At 51.7% G+C, this 19,221-nt stretch overlaps 1 protein-coding gene across 2 annotated transcripts in view; it reads right to left on the bottom strand.

The window, feature by feature from the left end:
• The window catches only part of SNX29 (sorting nexin 29), a 511,081-nt gene that overhangs the window by 431,352 nt on the left and 60,508 nt on the right, over positions 1–19,221 (bottom strand). For both annotated transcript variants that reach the window (XR_006411828.3, XM_026520303.4), the window contains exons 5-9: positions 18,465–18,645; positions 15,446–15,516; positions 13,840–14,088; positions 11,519–11,894; positions 5,029–5,147 (exon numbers count right to left, since the gene is read on the bottom strand). Coding sequence is in view for 1 of the 2 variants with exons in the window: in XM_026520303.4 (XP_026376088.1) it covers positions 5,029–5,147; positions 11,519–11,894; positions 13,840–14,088; positions 15,446–15,516; positions 18,465–18,645 (996 nt within the window). In the remaining variant the exon portion in view is untranslated. The remainder of the gene's footprint in view (positions 1–5,028; positions 5,148–11,518; positions 11,895–13,839; positions 14,089–15,445; positions 15,517–18,464; positions 18,646–19,221) is intronic.

The following is a 19,221-nucleotide window of genomic DNA, read 5'->3' as shown; positions in this document are numbered from 1 at the left end:
ACAGAGGTAGAAGGGAACACAGCTCCCAGCCCCCAGCTCCGAGGCCACCTCCCTGCCCTTCCTCCTGTTTTCCCCTGAGCTTCCTCCTGCCTGAGATCCCCCAGCTCTTAAGGGGTTGTACTCAGGGAATCCTAAAATGTTTTCTCACTGTTTCTTCGACACTGCTGTCCCCAGTAAGCTATTCCACTTGCTCTTTTATTTTTTTTAAGAATTTCGAAAGGGAAACAGCAAGTGTCCTCCCCCTCGGCCTCCCCTGCCTCCCTCCCGAGTGTTGTGGTTAGCTGAAGGGTGCAGGCTCTGCCAATGTTAATTCAGAGCCAAGTTTCCTAACCTCTTTGTGACTCAGCTTCCTCAGCTATGGAAGGGGTAACACCAGTGCCTACCACACGACATTTTAATAATACCAGCCACGTGATCAAACTCACGTTTTAACACACGTATGCTCCGGTGAGAACAGTCACTCAGTGACTGCGAGCGTAACTCACTCTATAACCCAGCCTGCCTACCACAGACTCCCACCATCAAACACACACAGACACACACACACACACCGCCCCATCGTCTTTTCTCTGATTCCTTTGTGAAGGTGTCTCTGGATCACGGCTCTGCCCCCTCGGCAAATCCACAAGGTCCTGGCCCCAGCTCCCACCTGTGTGAAGAGGACAACCTCCAGAACACACACCTCTGGCTGGGATCTCAATCTGAATCCTCATCCCACGGGGCTTGCCGCCTGCCTGAAAGCTCCACTAGGATACACTGCAGGGCCCACCACCTGATCGCGACAGTCCAAAGCACTCCCTTCTGTCACCCTCTCCTCAGGGCCGTCACCTCCCTCCCATCACAGAGCTCCGGGTGCCCCAGACCAGCCAGTTCCACTTCATTATCGGCCTCTCCCTCTACGGGTCCTTGGATTCCCTGCCTTATTCCTTTGTCTACACTGTGTCCCCACCTGGATAACATTTTTCCAACGGCCAGGTGTCCACACCCTTCGGCATGCCCCATCCCCACTTCTCAGTCCACCCACTGCTCACCTGCTCAGCAAAGGATTCTTAAGCCCCCCACTGTGGGCCTAGCTCTGGCCAGGGTCAGGGTCACACTGGAACCAGGCAGACACGGGCCTGCCCTCACAGACCTCAAAGACTAGCAGGGGGACAGGAATTACCGGGTAATTACACACACACACGGTTACAAGCTGAGGTCAGGGCACTGGGGACATAGGAAGTTTCTGGCAGTGTGAACGTGAGGCCTGGCCTGCCAGGGAGGGGACAGAGGAGCCCTTATGAGCCAGCACCACTTGGGCTGCTTCCTGAAGGACGCGCACAGGGCAGGGGGCAGGAGGAGAGACACTGGAAGTGGAAGCAGGCTAGCGTGGCCAGGGGCACCGAGCTAAAGAGAAACGGGAGGAGATCAGGCCGCGTGCTGAGCCAGGGCCTGGGGCGGGGGGCGCAGTGAGGATTCTGGACTTTATCCTCAGTGCGCTGGAAAGGTTTGGAGCAAGGGAACAATGCAATTTATGTTCTAAGAAATCATTCCAGTTGCTATAAGAAGCAACTGGGTAGAAGCGGGGAGAGCTGTTGATGTCCCTCATCCCCTCCTTGCCTGCAAAACTCCGGGGTGGGGGGGCGTTACCTCGGGATCCCCCAAGAGCCGACCACGGTGCTGGTGCAGAGCAGGATCACCCATGGGTTGTGTAAAGAAAACCATGAGCCCTGAGTGGCACACGACCCACATGAGTGGGGTGCAGACCACACAGCACGCAGGCGGGTGGGCGTTACAGTCCCCTGACATTCCAGACAGTAACAGCACCCTCGGAGCCAGGCTCCCAGATCAACCACCCCAGATCGGAGCAGCGCTACAGCAGAGCCCCCGCAACCTCAACGAGCAACCCCAAAGACCCAATGGTAGGACAAGAAGTTGAAGAACATTATTCCTGATGAGGAAGTGAAAGTTCGAGGACCCAAGGTTTCAAATGAACAAGCAAGCCCTCAGAAACGGACTCTGAATTTGCTCAAAGCCAACACTAAACCCAGGACCCTCAGTGAGGAGAGAAGCAGTAATGTTTTCACATGTGCAGTGGGTAGAAGTGGGTGTTTTGTTGGCCCCCGTTGAGTACTCGCAGGGGAAAGAAACTCTGGGCGTTCTCTCTCTCTTGCAGCTTCAAAGACATGTCGGTAAACGTGCTTTGCTGTTTGCAGGTAACAGACATGCCCAGAGGAATGACTGGAGCGAATCCTCCATCCGGGTCTCATGTGACCCGAGCAGGGTCTTCCTTCTCTGAGCCTTTAACCGCAGAAATGCAGCTCCAAAGCCTGGCCCCCGAATCCACAAAGCCTCCTCATCCAAGAATCAGAAGGACAATACTTCCGGGTGGAGAGTCCCCTTCTCTGCCACGTTCTCCCTCCCCAGATTTAGCAACCAAAAACATTCATCCTTCTCCACCACGTGCCTCCCTCCCTCTTCCGCTAAATGCCCCCCTAGGGCAGTGACGCTAGAGGCACCTACACTTTCAAAGATGATGGGGAAGGTCTCCTAAGGGTAGAGCCCTCTGTGTGCAAAGCTGTCATTAAAGACACAAAATGGCTCCCCAGCTAGAATGAGAGGGAATCATGTGTTAACCCTGATCAAGTGGGAGGGTATCGATCGGAAGGGACACCACTCAGGGATGAGCCAAAGAAAAGCAGTCTGAGAGAGACATGCTGACAGTATGCCCCACAGCTGCCCAGAAAGGCCTCCCAAGGACATGGGGATCAGGCCAGGAGCGACTCGAAGCAACCTGGCATTCGAACCAGGTAGCAGACTCCCCAGTTCTGACTCTAGTACCTTCTGCAGCCTGAGCGTCACTTGTCTTCCTATGCAACTCCTACCCACAGCGACTCTGGCCCTGAGGCTGTAACAAGTTCCAGGACTCCTGGCAGCTTTGTTACTACAGTAAATTACATAGTTGGCAGACCGGCTCACACACAGCACCTCTGAGAAGGATAATCAAGATAAGCCGGAGCTCGGGGTCCCGCCATAGTGACAAGATGAAGCCTCTGGGTCTAGAAGGCTGACAGGCAGAGGTGGGACCGCGGGAAAGCTGCCAGGAGGACGCCTTCCCACAAGGAGGCTGGAGGCCAGCCAGAAGCTGCTCTCCCTGAAGACACGGAAGGCAGGCCCACAGAAGGAGGAAGAGCGCCGAGCTCTGTCAGCCCAAACCCAACAAAACGGCAGACAGCAGCGCCCCAGGAGCAGCCGGCCCTCGGCCCCCAGGGTCTGACAGTAGAGAGGAGCCCAGCTAAGAAAGGAAGGAGCGCCGAGCGCAGGCACCGGACAGCCCAGCGACCGCTGGCCCCCTTGGTGGGGAGGGAGACAAGGTGAGTGGGGCCCTGGCTTGTCAGGTGGAAGTCATGTGGTCCCAGAGGGGGTCAGGACCGCCTGCTCTCTACATGCCCCCGCCCCTTCTCAGGCACCCTGTCAGTGCACTGCCCCTGAATGGGCCATGGCAAGGTAACCAACCCCACCGCTGGCCATGTGGGCCACAGGTGGTCACCTGAGGGAACGCAGCGGCTGGTGCTGGCCTGGCCCACAGACACCAGCTCGGCCCCTCTTGGGGATTTCAATGGAGACCCAGGGAGAAGTACCGGCCAGTATGGGAGGCCACGCGGCTGAAGTCAAACGGGGTGGGGGTAATAGTGAGAGAGAGCAAAGCCTCTCAAAGGAAAGAGGAGATAGGACAGACCCCATAAGGAAGTGTGGGGCACAGAATGGGGGAGACATAGGAGCACCCTCTGTTCCGACCACCGGCTCCCGGTCCACAGACACCCCACAGCAGGTGCCCTGCCACATGGTGCGGACAGCAGGCTCCATGGGGCCTTAGCCGGTGCCTAGCACCTTGCCCCACATCAACTTGGGGACCCTTCACCACAAATCTGAGAGGTAGGTGGGGAAGAGTGACCAGCCCTTCTTCACAGGCTGTGTGGTCAAGAGGGGATGCATTTGTCCGGATGGGCCACCTTCCAGACCTGGGCTCACGCCAAGGGCTTGCTAAGTGCCAGCGACCATTACCACCATCAGCCACACCTTCCAGAGAGGAGACCCACCTGGCGGACTGAGTCACTTCACCATGCACACTCAGGAGCCCCAGTTTCCGCCGGGAATACTGTCGCTCAGAGAGGTACCCTGCCCTGCTCATGTGGCTCCTGGGGCCGGGCTATGTGACCCCCACTCGAGACTGCTGCCAGTCGGCAGAGCACCTGCCCCTGCACTCCAGCTACTTCAAGCCGGTTTCTGTCCCCCGCCTGTGTCAAGAACAACAGTCTATCATCTGGTTCAGACTGTCAACAGCTTCCTGAGCAGTCCAGGAACTGTTATGGTTTCTTAAACCTGGCCCTGGGAGGGTGAGAAGGTGCCTGTGTAGGGTTGTGGGGGGGAGGGGGGACTGGGGCTAGCCCAGTGGTGCTGTGGGGCAGTGATGGCCACCCAGCGCTGCACTGTACCACTTACCACCCTCTGGGCACACCAGGCTCCTCCACATGCCCTCCCCCTCTCCCACCACTCCCCGTGACCTGCACTAGCTCAAGAAAACAACAAACCACACGAGAGCACACTCAACCAAATGGAAGGAGTCGGAAACACCACCCCACAGGCAGGCTCTGAGCAAGCTGCTCTCTGACCCCCCCGCACTTTGCTGCAAAGTGGGGGGGGGGGGGGACTTTAGAGCTATGAGGTCTGTAACTTTCTCCCTAAGAGGCAAAATTAATGGTCACAACTTGTGGTCAGCCTGTACGTGCCCAGTTCCCCAAAATTCACTAGTAAAGAAAACAGACTTAGGGGCTCCTTCGTGACTGGTCAGCTGCTTTGGCCCAACCCTCACTCAGGTGGGAGCAACTCAAACACTCACGGTCAGCAAGAAGAGAAGCCAAACCCTCAGTCCCTTCCAGTCACCGGCCCCGAGCCCTGTGCCTCCGGGCTCCGTCCTGCCTACAGAGGGAACCCAGACACCCCTGCAAAGCGCATGAATGCAGCGAGGGAGGAACCAGGAACACCCACCTGCAGGGCTGTAGGAGCCCACTCCGCTGACCGGAAAGAGGACGTCGGCGTCACCGTGTAGCACCTGCAGGGGAGCCCAGCTGTGCATCTGGGAGAGGTGGGGGTTCCCATCCAGCGGCCTAAGGTGAAAGAAGACAGCTGCGTGACACACCAAAGAGCCTCCGAGGGCTCAGACCACCGCAAGCATCTGCCGGGCCTCCCTCAAGTTCCCTCTTGGGAACCAACCAGACCATGACGGGCTGCAGACAGGAGGCCCAGGCTGGGAGCGGGAGCATGCGGTCTGGAACCGACCTCATGCCTTCATTCCTCCCACCCGTGTCCACGGAGCACCTACTACAGGCCAGGCTCTGTGCTCACATATGTTCTGTGCTGGCCAAAGAGCCAGCACACAGCGTTCAGCCTGCCCTCAAGAAGCTTACAGTCTGGTGGGGGACCAGGACGTGACTCACACAATCCCGCAAGGAGATGTAAGACACCAGCTCAGAGTCGCGGAGCTGGTCAGGAAGGCCACGGAAGGCCTCCTCGAAGAAGGGAGGTTAGGTGAGAGCTGCTGGTGAGAGCGCAGGGTGAGCAGAGTAAAGAAGAGGACGGACGAGGGGGATGCAGGCGAGGGAACAGCACGTGCCAAGTTCTGAAGCAGGAGGCAGAACGGTGTCCCAGGCTCTGAAAAGATGTGAGCCACGTGACCTGGGGCTAATGTCCTGTCGCCTCGCTGATTCCCAAACCCGCATTAGTAAAAGAGCAGAATCAGAGCAAATCGTGTCTGGGTCCCTTCCAAGAAAGGGGGTCAGCTTATCCATTAACGGGGCTCACATGACCTGTCACATGGACACCTTGTCCATCGTGAAGTACAAAGGCCACCTGGACCATCTTTGTCACACCAGCTGGTTCAGTTCAATGTGTTTGGGACAGATTTGCCCACTGCAGCATTTGCCACTGGACATTTAGGAAACAATAAATACCAGGCTGTATTTGCAAGGGACTTTAAAGTTTGTAAAATCACTCTGTAACTCAGTTGTAAAGAAGTCCAAAGCAGATCATAGTCCTACCTACCTCACAAAGGATGGGAGGGAGGAAGAGGAGGGAAGGAAGGGGAGGGAGAGGGGAGACAGAAAGTCCAGGTGATGACTTGTCTAAATTCAGCATCCGGGACAAACTGAGGCTTCAGGGTCTGAGGCCACATCTTCCAAATCCAATTATGATAAGCTCACGCCTGCTGCTGGCCATGCGGCATGAGGCATGTAGCTTTTCTTTTGGTTTAAAGCGGAGATCAACACAATCTTTTGTAAAGGGCCAGACAGGAACCAGGGCAGCCTTCGTGGCCCTAAGAGTTCTTTGTAGCTGTTGTTAACAACCCTTTAGAAAGTAAGCACCATTCTTAGCTCGGGGGCAGGTCTGGCCCGTAGGCTACTTTTTCGGGGCTTCCTGAGGCCACTTGGAAAGTTTCCTTTCAGCCCTCTCTAGCTTTTGGTCCAACGTTCGGCTCTGAGCATGAAATGGGAAATAATCTTAACAGAACTTTGCAGAATCCATCATTGATCCTGCAGGTCACACCCACAATGAGCCTCTCAGGAGCCTGGGGCGCGGCGGCACAACCACAGTGGGGCCGGGTTCTGGGGTGAACTCGGCTGTACCTCTAGAATCAGTAGAGAGCCGTCCTCCTCCGGCTCGGATCCAGCAGCTGGTGACCAGGGGGACTCCCGGATACCCAGAGGCGCTCAGGGCCGCCCCTCAGGAGAAGGCAGCAAAACCACCCGTCCTTTCCTGGGCCACTGAACCGGCTCCAGGCAGGTGGGATTTTCCACTGTGTATTCTAAGGGGAAATTTTGCCACTTCCCAGAAACATATGCAGAGCACAGGTGAAGCCAGGCCCCATCAGCTGAGGTTCTGGAACCCAAGCAAAATGATTTACACTGAAATGATTCCTAAGGCAGAGACCAATTCCGAGCATGGTGCCCCAGTTGGCTTAATAATAACAGGTGTTCCTTTTCATTAGAAAAAAGAGACGCTTATTTTAAAACCTAGAACATGCCAAAAAGAGGAGAGGGGCGGGGAATACACCAAAAGCCGCACTACCAAAACCAAAACTGACGTAGACGCTCTCTCCTTAGCGCTTCTTTCTTCCTGCACATCCTTTACTTTAGGAGGTCGTAATGCAACTCAGGGCAGGATTTATAGTTGGCGTTCTTCATTCAGGATTCATTCCCAAGTTGGTCTTCACACTACTGGGATACTCTTAAATGTTACTTAAGACGTTCAAGAGCCTACCCGGTCACGGATGGAACTGCTGAATCGCTATAGTGTAAACCCAAAACTAATAAAACACTGCGTTAACTGTACAGGAATTAAAATTAAAAACCTAATTTTTTTAAAAAAGATGTTTGAGACCCGAAACGTTACGACGTTAAAGTGTAAGCGACAGAGCGGTCGGCTGTTAACAGAGGTCAGCGCCAGTGCTCAGCTTCTCGAAAGGCGGACTTTGGTATGTAGACGCAGCCACCTGTTTCCCGAGACTCTGTCCTCAGGACAGGCTCCCAGCAGTGGAATTGCTGAATCAAGTGGGATAAACATTTCTAAGGTTCCTGGCATCATGTCCAACTGTCTTCCCAGAGGGCTGTCAACATGACCGGCCATCTGTGAGGATCTGTGAGGACACCCCTGTGCACCAGCCCGGCCCCGTCATCCATCCCACAGTGGGTGCCTCCTGTGTGCCTGGAAGATACCACGCAACTGCGGACACGCTGGGAGCAAGTCCTCCCCCACGGCGCTAACCCGGGGCTCGCCTTTTATCCAGTCCTAAATCGTGGCACAGTATGGTGTCTGGTGGCACTGTGCATTTGCTTAATTGTTAGTAAGGTGTAACTTGTGTCCCTATGTTTGTAATTCTTTTTGAACTGTTTCCAACCCACTTCCCTACTGGTGTCAGAGGTCACATAGGAAGTGACAGAAAAACCCCTTTCTAAAGATATTATCCTCTTTTAAGAAAAACAAAAACAAAATGCAAAGCAAATGCTGGTAAATACTGAGGTGGGAGGGACAAGATTTTCTCTGTCATCAGAGGTGGTTTAATTGCCAGCACACAGAAACGTAAACCCAACTTCCGGCCAACAGGGCATTTCAGAGACAATCGGCGCCCTGCCGTGGCCAGAGGCTGTCACATCCGCAGCGTGCTTCTCCTGGACGGGCCACCTGTCCCTCACAAACCTGGCGGTGCTGCTCAATTGTCCGGGAGCTGGCCCTCCAGGCTCCCACACCTTTCGTGTGAACGTTAGCTTAGAATCAAAATGAAAGTTTACTCAGTAGGCCACGTCATCATTCCTCGGCTCCTCCCCAAGATGCTCTGCAGAACGTTCGATCGAGATCCCCCCTGACGCCAGGGAGAGGCTGTCCATAATCCGCAGGTGGCCCAATGGCCTCGAAGGGCCCGGGCCCCTGTAGAGGTCACCCTGCACTGTTTTGTGTGTCACACATCACAATGCCCGCGGCGGCTCACAAGCTGGCCTCCCCCTCGGGCTTCCCTCAATGGCACAGTCTGGTAGGAAGAGAAATGACTATGCCTGAGGCCAAAAACACAGAGTGAATCAACTCAGAGACACGCTCGACCACAGACACACAGAATGTGGTAGCTGACTGCGTCAACTCGGCTAAGCCCAAGGTAGGAAGATATCTGATCAAACATTATTCCAGCTGTTTCTGCGAAGGTACTTTTAGATGCGATGAACACTTCAGTCACTAGCCTTTGAGATCAGATCACTTTCCCCAGTTCGGCTCCCCAACCAGTTGAAGGTCTTAACAGGAAAAGATGGCGGTCCCCCAAAGAAGAAGAAATTCTGCCAGCAGCCGGCCTTTGGACTCAAAATGTGACTCCTCTCTGGGTCTCCAGGCTGCTGGGCTACCCTACAGATTCCGGGCCTGTCAAGCTTCCACAATCACGTGAAACAATTCCTTAAAATAAATCTAGACAGACAGATATGGACGGACAGACAGTAGTTCTGCCCTTTATCTACAGGGGATATGTTCCAACACCCCCAGTGGATTCCTAAAATCCTAAAACTGTGCAAAGTACTGCACCCTACATATATACTGTGTTTTTCCTATCCATACACACCCATAATAACGTTTAATTTATAAATTAGACACCTTAGAGAGTAACAACAATAATAATAAAATAGAACGGGGTACCTGGGGGGTGCAGTCAGTTAAATGTCCGACTCTTGGTTTTGGCTCAAGTCACGTTCTCAGGGTTGTGGGATCAAGCCCCATATTGGGCTCCCTACTCAGCATGGAGTCTGCTTAAGACTCTCTGCCCCTCCCACTTGTTCTCTCTCTCTAACAGAATAAATACAATAAATAAACCTTCAAAAAATAAACAAAATGGAACAATTGTAACAATAATCTGCAATAAAAGGTTACATGAATGTGGTCTCTCTCTCTCTCAAAATATCATACTGTATTGTAGCCATCCTTCTTGTGATGGCGTGAGATGACAAACTGCCTACATGATGATGAGACAGGGAAACTGAAGGACTCCATAAAAATCTGCTTTTTGGGGGCACCTGGGTGGCTCAGTCAGGTAAGCATCTGCCTTCGGCTCAGGTCATGGTCTCAGGACCCTGGGATCAAGCCCTGTGTTGGGCTCCCTGCTCAGCAGGGAGTCTGCTTCTCCCTCTGCCTCTGTGTGCTCTCTTTCTCTCAAATAAATACATAATTTTTTTTTTAAATCTGCTTTTTGCTCCTTTTCCTCCTTGGGCCCATACTTTCACTTTACACATGCCTCGTAATGCAAACAGCATATGTCCTCCTTGTAAGGGACAAGGAGTTAATGAGTTCTTCAGAACAGTGCATCTAAGGAAGGACCCAGGCTGCCAGCATCAATGAGATGAAGTGGGGTGAATAACGCAGGCCAGGCCACTACCGACCTTTCAATGATCCATGAGGAGGGGTAACTGAAGCCACGGAAAGGTAACCATGGCAAGTGGACCCGCAGATAAGGGGTGGTCCCCTCTGCTGGTTCTGCTTCTCTGGAGACACTTACTCACACAGCAGGTCGCAACACGTGGACCCCAGGTAGAAAACACTCACCCCGTGAGCCAGACCAACACATCAGGAGTAGAAAAAAGCCTTGTGCATGAAAATATTCGCTTCAGAATGGCTGATAACAACAAAGCAAAAACAGGAACAACAGCAAAAGCCAATGAGCTAAATACTGACGATGGGGGGCAACGTCAGCAAATCGTGACGTGTTGATCAGACTGTCAACCAACCGACAGTCCTAATTATATAGAAACAAGGGGACTATCGGACAGCAGAATCTCCGGAGCACAGCACAACCTCCCCTTAATCCCTGCTTCGCCCACTGCTCAGGGAAATTTCCACTCCTGAGGAATCCAGTTCTTCCATCCACGAACACAGGGCGACACCCACTAACTTCCCAGGGCGGCTCCAGTGTTGCGACAGGTGTGCACGGAGCCCACTGGCTGGGCCTGCCACAGAAGATCAACAAGGTCATGCTGCTAACACCGGTACCCATGTGAATGAGGACGCCAGCAGAAATCAGAAACAGGCATTGCCTCATGTGAAAGAAAAGGACTCCTATTAGAACACATGGGATAGCAGAAGCCTAGGGCCGGAAACACCATGCCCCCCGCATCCCGCCACAGGGTCTCAGGCTGGGTTTGAAGCCGGCCTGAAGCCGGCCGTGACGGGTGACACCGGGCACTGCGAGGCCCAAGCCAAGCAAAGAGGCAGCCCGTTCATCTGGCATTCCAAGGAAGACCAAGCACAGGAATTCTTACAGAGCAGCAAAAGCGGCAGCGGCCGATCTGTGTTCTCTCTCGCTGTCAAAGGCCCCGCCCGCAGTATCCCATTAACTCAACAAGGACTCCGAAAAGCAGGTGCTGTTTTCCTCCCAGGTCTCAGATGAGGTTCAGGAGGTAAACTTGTCCAACCTAAGCCACGCAGCTAGTAAGCGAGAACCCAAGCTGTCTCGATTCCAAGATCCACACTCTTAACTATGCTTTTCTGCTTTAGGCCTGCTTGTGCATCAAGGCCCTTCCATAATCACCTATCTACCGCAACGCCACCGTTAAAGCAGCAAGCACAGGCAAATTCCTGCTGTTCACACCCCTGCAGATAAACACAGACACTGCCGGCGGCGACTCTTCTCTGGAATAACCCTGCCTCTCTCCGGAGCTCCCCGTGCTAGGAGTAAGTAGAGATGCAAGGAATATCCAAGCAACAAAAACAAAAAACAGATACATAAAGCACACAGCTTGGCACCAACTTTATAGTAAGTACCTTCAAATATACTCCCTGTCCTGTTCATTCTCAGAAGGACAGTAAGCTCATGCTCCTTCCTCCTCAATCAAGATCAGAAAAGCAAATGATGCCCTATACACATCGAAACTGTGCGCTCGGATTTCACCCAATGCTGCAGAAAGAGAAAGTCGTTAATGCACCACCCTTCGTTAAAAGCTCAAGCGACACTTACTTCTCAGGCGACCCCGAGTGGCCCAGGCACTTTCTTCCTGACATGTTCCCGTACACATCATCCTCATTATCATCCACATCTTCATCATCGATGCTTTTCACATCGAGCTTCTGGTACCCAAACTCCCCATTCAACGACAGCGAATCAATTTTCCATGAGCTGCTGCTCTGACTTCCGTTGGAATTTGGCCCAAAGGGGCTTTCAAAGGCCGACATGATATTGATGGAGGAGCGGTCGGAGTTCTCCTCTGAGCTCTCCCCTGCCCCGGGGATCTTTTTAAAAACATCGCCAGAGTTCTGCTCCTCTTCCTCATCATCAAAAGAGATAATGTTGGTCACCTTCTTTTTCTTCTTCCGCTCCTTTCTACTTTTGGCATCTGGCAAAGGAAGACATGGTGTAAGAAGAAGCAGCAGGCAAGATAAAGCCATGATTGAGCCATTTTGTATCTAGATTGTGGAAAATACTCTACTCCTGAAAAATAAACAAGATAAATTCAGATTTTTTTTTAATCCTTGGGGTAAAAAAAAAAAATCTGTCTGCAGGAGACCGAACAAAATGGATGTGGGGCTCTATTTCTGATCTAAACCACCATGCCACAGAGCATACCTACCACTCGTCCCTTGTAATAAGCACTTCGATGTACAGGATGCTTCCATTCTGTAAATGACTTTCACGGTTTCACTTTGGAAAATACTCTCCTGGCTGACTGATGCGACCAAGAACACCAGTTTGGGGTGGTGGTCAATGGCTCAGCAGCCACAATTCGCTGCTGCTCCCACCGAGGGCAGCATCTCCTTCTCCACCCCCTGGGACGGGGGCTGGCTCAGTGCTTGATTTCACCCATAGCATGCAGCAGAGATAACGGTGGGTTCTAGAGCCCAGGCCCCAGGAGGGACGCACCCCCCTCGAACGCTGCCCTGAAACTGCCAGGGAAGGAAGCCAGACTAGCTTGTTAGAGCATGGGGGGTCATGTGTAGACAAACAGATGCCCCCACCACCGGTGAGCACTATTTCCAGGCACATAAGTGGGACCATCTTACATCTTCCAGCTCAGCCACCAGCTCAGGGCAGCCCCACGAGGGAGCCCAGGTGAACCAGCAGAGCCATCTTGCCAATCCACAGACTGATAAAAAAATAATAATAATAAATCCTGGCCGTTTCAAGCCACTACATTTTGCAACTGTTTGTTACACAGTAAAGACTAACTGAAAGAGAAATCAAGGCTGCCTTGCTGCCCAGTACTTCTAGAAGTCAGTTTGTCCATCACGTATCTTAATCGTCAGACTTGGGTGTGAGACACTTGGAGCTGACTCCAGACATTCCATTCCCGTCTCAGCCAAGCTGTGACATGGCGATGCCTCACCAGTGTATCAAACTCTGAGACAGTGTCAAAAGCAGTGAAAAGGACACTCCTTGGGTGTACAGATTCCAGCATCTTTGGTACACAAAGCCCTCAACAGTCCTCTTTCCTGTGTCCTTCGCCTGGGGTCTCTACTGGAGAAGGAGCGGACAAGACAGATAAAGCCAGCATACATCAAAGACGCCCCAAGATTCTGAGTTTTCACCATCATTAATAATTCCAAAGAGATGGCCATGACTACTGCCTCGTTGAAGGGATTTGAGAATGCCAGCACTATGTACTTAAACCCAAAATTTCCACTTCTGCTGTAGCAACATTCTAGAGGTCCCAGAAGGCTCAAGGCATATTACAAAGTTCTCACAAAATGGGTCTTAACTAAATCAACTTGCTTGGGCCTCCCGAGCCTAGAGTCAAAGCTAACAACTCCTGCCTTCTCCTTGGCCTCCACTTAAACGTCACCCCCGCCCTCACCAACAGTGCACATTCTCCATCGCGGCCCATACCTGGCTTGCATCTCATTTATCAGAAGGATAATTACTTATTTGTATAATCTGTCATTAAATATCTATCCTTACCCAACCCAAAAGAGACTGCAGGCTAAATGCCAGAGATCTTCCTAGTTCACTGCCTAGCACAGAGTGCAGGAAATGAACACATGAATGAATGGATGAAGGAATAAATGAATGAAGACCAAACCCATCCGGTTTCATGTGACCAACACACCCTCACGGTCATTTTGCTGTCAGTGCGCTGAATGCACTCCCACCCTAGTGCCTTCACGTCTCAGCGAGGCTCTCGGTCCCTTTCAGAGCGAGTAAGGGGAAGAAAAATGAACACAAGCGCAAACTAAAAACTCAAGTGCATGGGATTTCCCTTGGCGCTTTCAGACCACGAGGTGTGTCCCCCTCAGCCACGGTCAGCCGACCCCTCTGTTCAAGCTCCCACACCCCTTCTCGCTCACCAGAGCTGACGTGCTTGGACACGACAGGCAGGGGGTCGGTGTCCTGCTCCGGTTTGATGAGGATGGAGACGGCGGATGATGCTGTGATCTCCCTGAAAAGGCTGCTCACTCCTTGCGTGGATTCCTTCAGCAGGGACGTCACATTCTGCGTTGACTCCTTTAAGAGGTCTGAGACGGTAGGAGCAAACTTACTCTGCCCATTCAAATCCTTGTTGTCAATGTTGATTGCGAAGAGGATGGAGTTCAGACCTGCCCAGAAAAGGGACAAGTCTGGAGTCTCCGCCTTAGGGAAGTCACACTCCAACATGGTAAGTGAGTGGCAACGATAGATACACACGAGGGGACATGCTGATCCCAAGCACTGATTTAAAAACCTCCCACAGGGGCGCCTGGGTGGCACAGAGGTTAAGCGTCTGCCTTCGGCTCAGGGCGTGATCCCAGCATTATGGGATCGAGCCCCACATCAGGCTCTTCCGCTATGAGCCTGCTTCTTCCTCTCCCACTCCCCCTGCTTGTGTTCCCTCTCTCGCTGGCTGTCTCTATCTCTGTCAAATAAATAAATAAAATCTTTAAAAAAAAAAACAAAACCTCCCACAAAACGGGGCCACGAGACACCAGTTGTCACAGCAGATGAGTCTTTCCCAATCCTCTCCCTCTCGGTCAAAGACAAATAAGAGGTCAACCCCAGGGAGGTTAAGACGTAAGTTCTGGGGTCGGACGGTTAGACCCCAGCACTGCTGCTTTCTAGGACACCTTGGTCAAGCCATATACAACCTGAGCTTCAGTTTCCTTACCTGTAAAATGGGGACGAGAGTATCTTTCACAGGGTATTAAAGACAATCACCCACCAAAAACACCCAGTTCAGTAAGCAAACATGTGCACCAATATCATTACTATTATTACTTCAGGCAAAAGCTTGCATTGGCCTACACAGGACATCACGGTCAAAGCCTGACTTTTCCTCATCAGTGGACAAGAAGAACATAACTCTCAATATGTGGGACTTAGTATAAACCTTCAGGAAAGAAAGGGAAAAAAAGGCAAGGGAGGATTTGAAAGAAAGAAGCAAGTTACCCACTTCTGTTGGGCTCACCCTTTGAGTGAGAGTCAAACTATAAACAACCTAATGATTCACCAACTAACATCAATCCAGGGGCTGCCACACTGACAATCGTGGACATGACTCTTCACCACACTTGATTCTCTCACAGCCCTGTAAAAGCAATTCCCATGCTCTCAGGATCCCCACCTTGCAGAGGAGGGAAGTAAGGGTGACAGAGCTCACAGGATCTGCCCCCAGGTCACCAGCCAGGAAAGGGTAGAGCCAGGTTTCAAAGCCAGGTCTCCTGCTTCCAATTCTCCGGGTCTTGCAAAGCCACAGCCCAAACCCCCAATCCTATGCTTTCTCTGCCAGGGTATCCAATTTGAGATAAATGGATTCAGTGACCAAAGCCACTAAAGGAAGGACAATAGCTAGTGACTCATTAAGTCAGGGAGGGACAGGGAAAATCACAGCTTCTCCTGGAGTTATAAGTTCCCTCCCAGGCAGCGACTCTGCTCACCGAGCTTCAAGGACCCATCACCCCTGGCCTAGGCCAGGCTTACCAGCTGCCATGGTAGGAAGCATGCTAGACCTTTCTTCATCCATCACAAAAGACCAGTCTTCATAAAAAGTGCTGCAAATGAAAAGAGAAAGGGGAAAAGTTCTGAACAGTGATTCTCTGCATCCATTGGCCACACAGCCCCCTTACATGGCTCCCTGGAAAATCCGTGCCTGCTCATCCCAGAGTGGATATCCAAGGTCTCTGCCCAGCCAAAGCTTCCGGGTATAAACAAAGGATTGACCGTATATATCCTACAGCTTCCTCATTGGTGCCCTGAGCTTGAGCATACAGAAATAGGCATGAGATATAAACGCAGTTATTTATGAAGCAGCAAAGGAGAAGGGGACAAACAGAGGGATGGCATCCAGTCAAGCGAGGTCTCTAAGACACAGGCAGGAAATCCGACCTGGACCCCTGGGCGCCATGACCAGGCTACCGCAAGAGACAACTTCAGAAAGAAATGACAGAGTTCCACGGCTCAATCAACCAGAGCATTTGTACATAATAGTTGCTTGGGCTGCAGACCCAAAAGCCCAAATAACCCCTGGAAAGGGCTGGGAAGCTAAAAGGTGCCCACGAATCTCAATGGCAGGAGAAGGAAAGGGGTCAGCAAGGCCTACAGGGTATGTCCAAGTTCGTCCTGCAATAATGGTACAGCCAAGTCTCTGAAGCAGGTGCCCCAGTCCAGTTCCCCAGCTCTGTATCCGACCCCTGCTAAGCAGTAGCATGCAAATATCTTCAACCCCTGACTTTCCTACCAGGTCAGAGAACTCTCAATTGATGGAGTCAAAGCTCACATCGCTCAAGCACAGCCAGTGCTAAGGGCCCTGCAGTGCAGCAGGAGACGGGACCCGTTCGCGGTAGAAGGGACTGATGCAACAGACAGAACAAAGGAACGCCCCACTTCCCATACACTGACCCAGCAGAGTGGCAGCCTAAGCACAAACTACACGTTCAGGCTGGCACTGCCACGGTCCCTCCAATTCCCAAGACTGTGATGCTTTACAAATCAGAGCCAGTTTCCATGCATGTGAATGAATTTGGTTTTTCCACATCTAGTTAGATAAGTAGCTAGTGATTTGGGTAAGCTCAACTGTGATAACAGCTGGATTCATTTCGACTGCTCATTCTCATAGTCGACCTCGATACGGAGCTGTACAACTCTGAACTACCTGAAAATCATCTGCTGGAAAGAGCTTCATGAAAATTCATTGAGGGGATGCCCGGGTGGCTCAGTCGGTTAAGTGTCTGCCTTCGGCTAAGGTCATGATCCAAGGGTCCCACGATCGAGCCCTCCATCGGGCTCCCTCCTCAGCTGAGAGCCTGCTTCTCCCTCTCCCTCTGCTGCTCCCCCTGCTTGTGCGCGTTCTCTCTCCCTCTCCCTCCCTCTCTCTCTGGATCAAATAAATAAAAATCTTAAAAAAAAAAAAGAAAGAAAATTCATTGTAAGAAACAGGAGTACGTTCTCCTCAACTAAAACTGCCTAATGCTCGGGGCGGGGGGGTGCACCCAGACATCCACAGCCTGGGGCTCTGACCTAAGCGGCACACGGGTGCGGTCAGCACAGTAGTCCTGGCCCCCATGCCTTCCATTTCCGATGCACAGTCTAAGTATACAGCCGGACAACGCACCACAGGCACCATCAAAGGGAGAACTTCCGGAGTATTTGTCAGAGCCTTCGTGCACAATCCAGAACACCTAACATATTGCTGGTAGACATGTGACCATGAGCGGCACAAAAGAACAGAAGAGGAAACAAGCCAGGGAACACATGGCAGCATATAAAATCATGGGAATGCATCATGGCACGAATGAAATGCCAGGTTTCGAATTAAGTGAAATTAATTCGCTGAAATTAAATCCTCACTGTTGAGGATCTGGGCACTGCTAATGTGGAAGCTATTCAAGGAACCCACACAGGATTGATCACTGTCCCTTTGCACCGTCAGGTGACACAAAGTGACAAGTCTAGTCCACCATTCTCAGACGGTAAGTAAGAGCCACGGACATAGACACAGTCACCATTAACATCATGAGTATAGGAAGATGACAGCACTGTCACATGCTTTTGAAAGGAATGTGGCTGACAGTACTAGGGCTGATGTGTATTCAGTGCCCTCCCCCCACGGCTATGCGACCCGCACACGCCCCTACTTTGCTGCGCTAGGCTGTGGCCATGTGACTCGCTGGCCAATGAAACATGGGTGGAAGTGAAGTATCCCTCTGGGCAGAAGCTTCAGAAGCAGTGCTCAGTTCAACCACATCCCCTTTTCCTACCCTGGCATTCATGAAAGCATTTGTCAAGAGGGAGCTTCTGTCAGCCTGGGACCCTGAGACGGGAAACCCCGACTCATCCACGATAGACGTGTATCAGGGGGAAGAAGTAAACGTGGCTGTTTGTGCTGTTTGTTAGAGCAGCATAAACTGACCTATACTAACTGATAGGGTCAACTGTATGTTTACGATCAAGGAAAAAAAGGAAACATCATAAAATAGTTCTGTTTTGTTTTGTTTTTTAAATAACAATTGACTTCTCTCCCCAGCACAAAGCTTCTCTATTTTCTTTCAGTCAGTTTGGGATTGAGTAACCTCAAAAAAATAGAAGGAATTGTAAGGAATCCAGCACAAAGGAAAGACAAACACAAAACTGAGCACTAAACACCCAGTTTCTACCGAGAAAGAAACTCTGAATCTGAAAGGAACCCAAATTAAAATTCCACCAAACGAAGAGCAGGCTGTACCCCGGGACAACAGCTCTCTCCACATTCCACACCAGATAATAAGCATTTATGGAGTACTTGTTGTATACAGGTGCCATGCAGAGCACTTTACGAGCATTCATTCTCTCGCAATAATTATTCTCTGACCAGCTGTGCCCTGAGCACAGCAGAATACACTGGGACTGTAAAAGCGGAACGTGCGTGCCCCCAATGAGGAGACTGGGATACAAACCCAGGCAGTCAGATTCTGCGATTCTAACCAGTCGGCTACGCCTCCCCCCGGAAGCCCATCCCCGGTACCTGAGCCTGCTGCGGTCGGCCAGGAGCATGTGCAGATAGCGCTCCAGGGAGTGTTCGTTGAGGGCACAGCGCAGCCAGGCCCGGCCGCGGCCCACGTCCGAGGCGATGTGGCGCAGGGAGTAGAAGCGCGGCAGCTCGTGCTTGCTGAGGACCTCCTTCACGTAGAACCAGAACACGGGCTCTGAGGAGAGAAGGATGGGCATGGCGGCACTCGGCCTGGGACGCACATCGTTGTAGAGTGACAGTCCCTAGGCATTTTTCAGGATCGGAAAAAGGTTACTTCCTCACCACAGAAAAGGAAGATATGGAAGAGTAATTTTGCATCCGGGTTTGTTTCTTTACTTGTCTAGATCATGAATGTTTTCCTGTAACATTGAAAGATCTTTGAAAACATGGGGGCACTTGGGTGGCTCAGTCATTTCAGCGTCTGCCTTTGGCTCAGGTCACGATCCCAGGATCCTGGGATGGAGCCCCGAGTCGGGCTCCCTGCTCAGCGGGGAGCCTGCTTCTCCCTCTCCATTTGCCCTCCCCCCACTCATGCTCACTCGCTCTCTCTCTCGCTCTATCTCCAATAAATAAAATCTTTTTTAAAATGTAAAAAAATAATAAAGATCTTTGAAAACATGATTTTTGATGGCTTCCCAATGAAACCTATTTTAACCATTTCTCTACCTCTGTGAACATGATACATTGCCAATCTTCCCTACATACTGCTTTGAACCTCCTTGTCCATAACTGTCCTCATTCTAGTTCTTTA

This window comes from Ursus arctos, unplaced genomic scaffold (genome assembly GCF_023065955.2).
Source record: "Ursus arctos isolate Adak ecotype North America unplaced genomic scaffold, UrsArc2.0 scaffold_2, whole genome shotgun sequence".
In the NCBI taxonomy this organism is placed as follows: domain Eukaryota; kingdom Metazoa; phylum Chordata; class Mammalia; order Carnivora; family Ursidae; genus Ursus; species Ursus arctos.
This window is presented reverse-complemented; position numbering and strand designations above follow the sequence as displayed.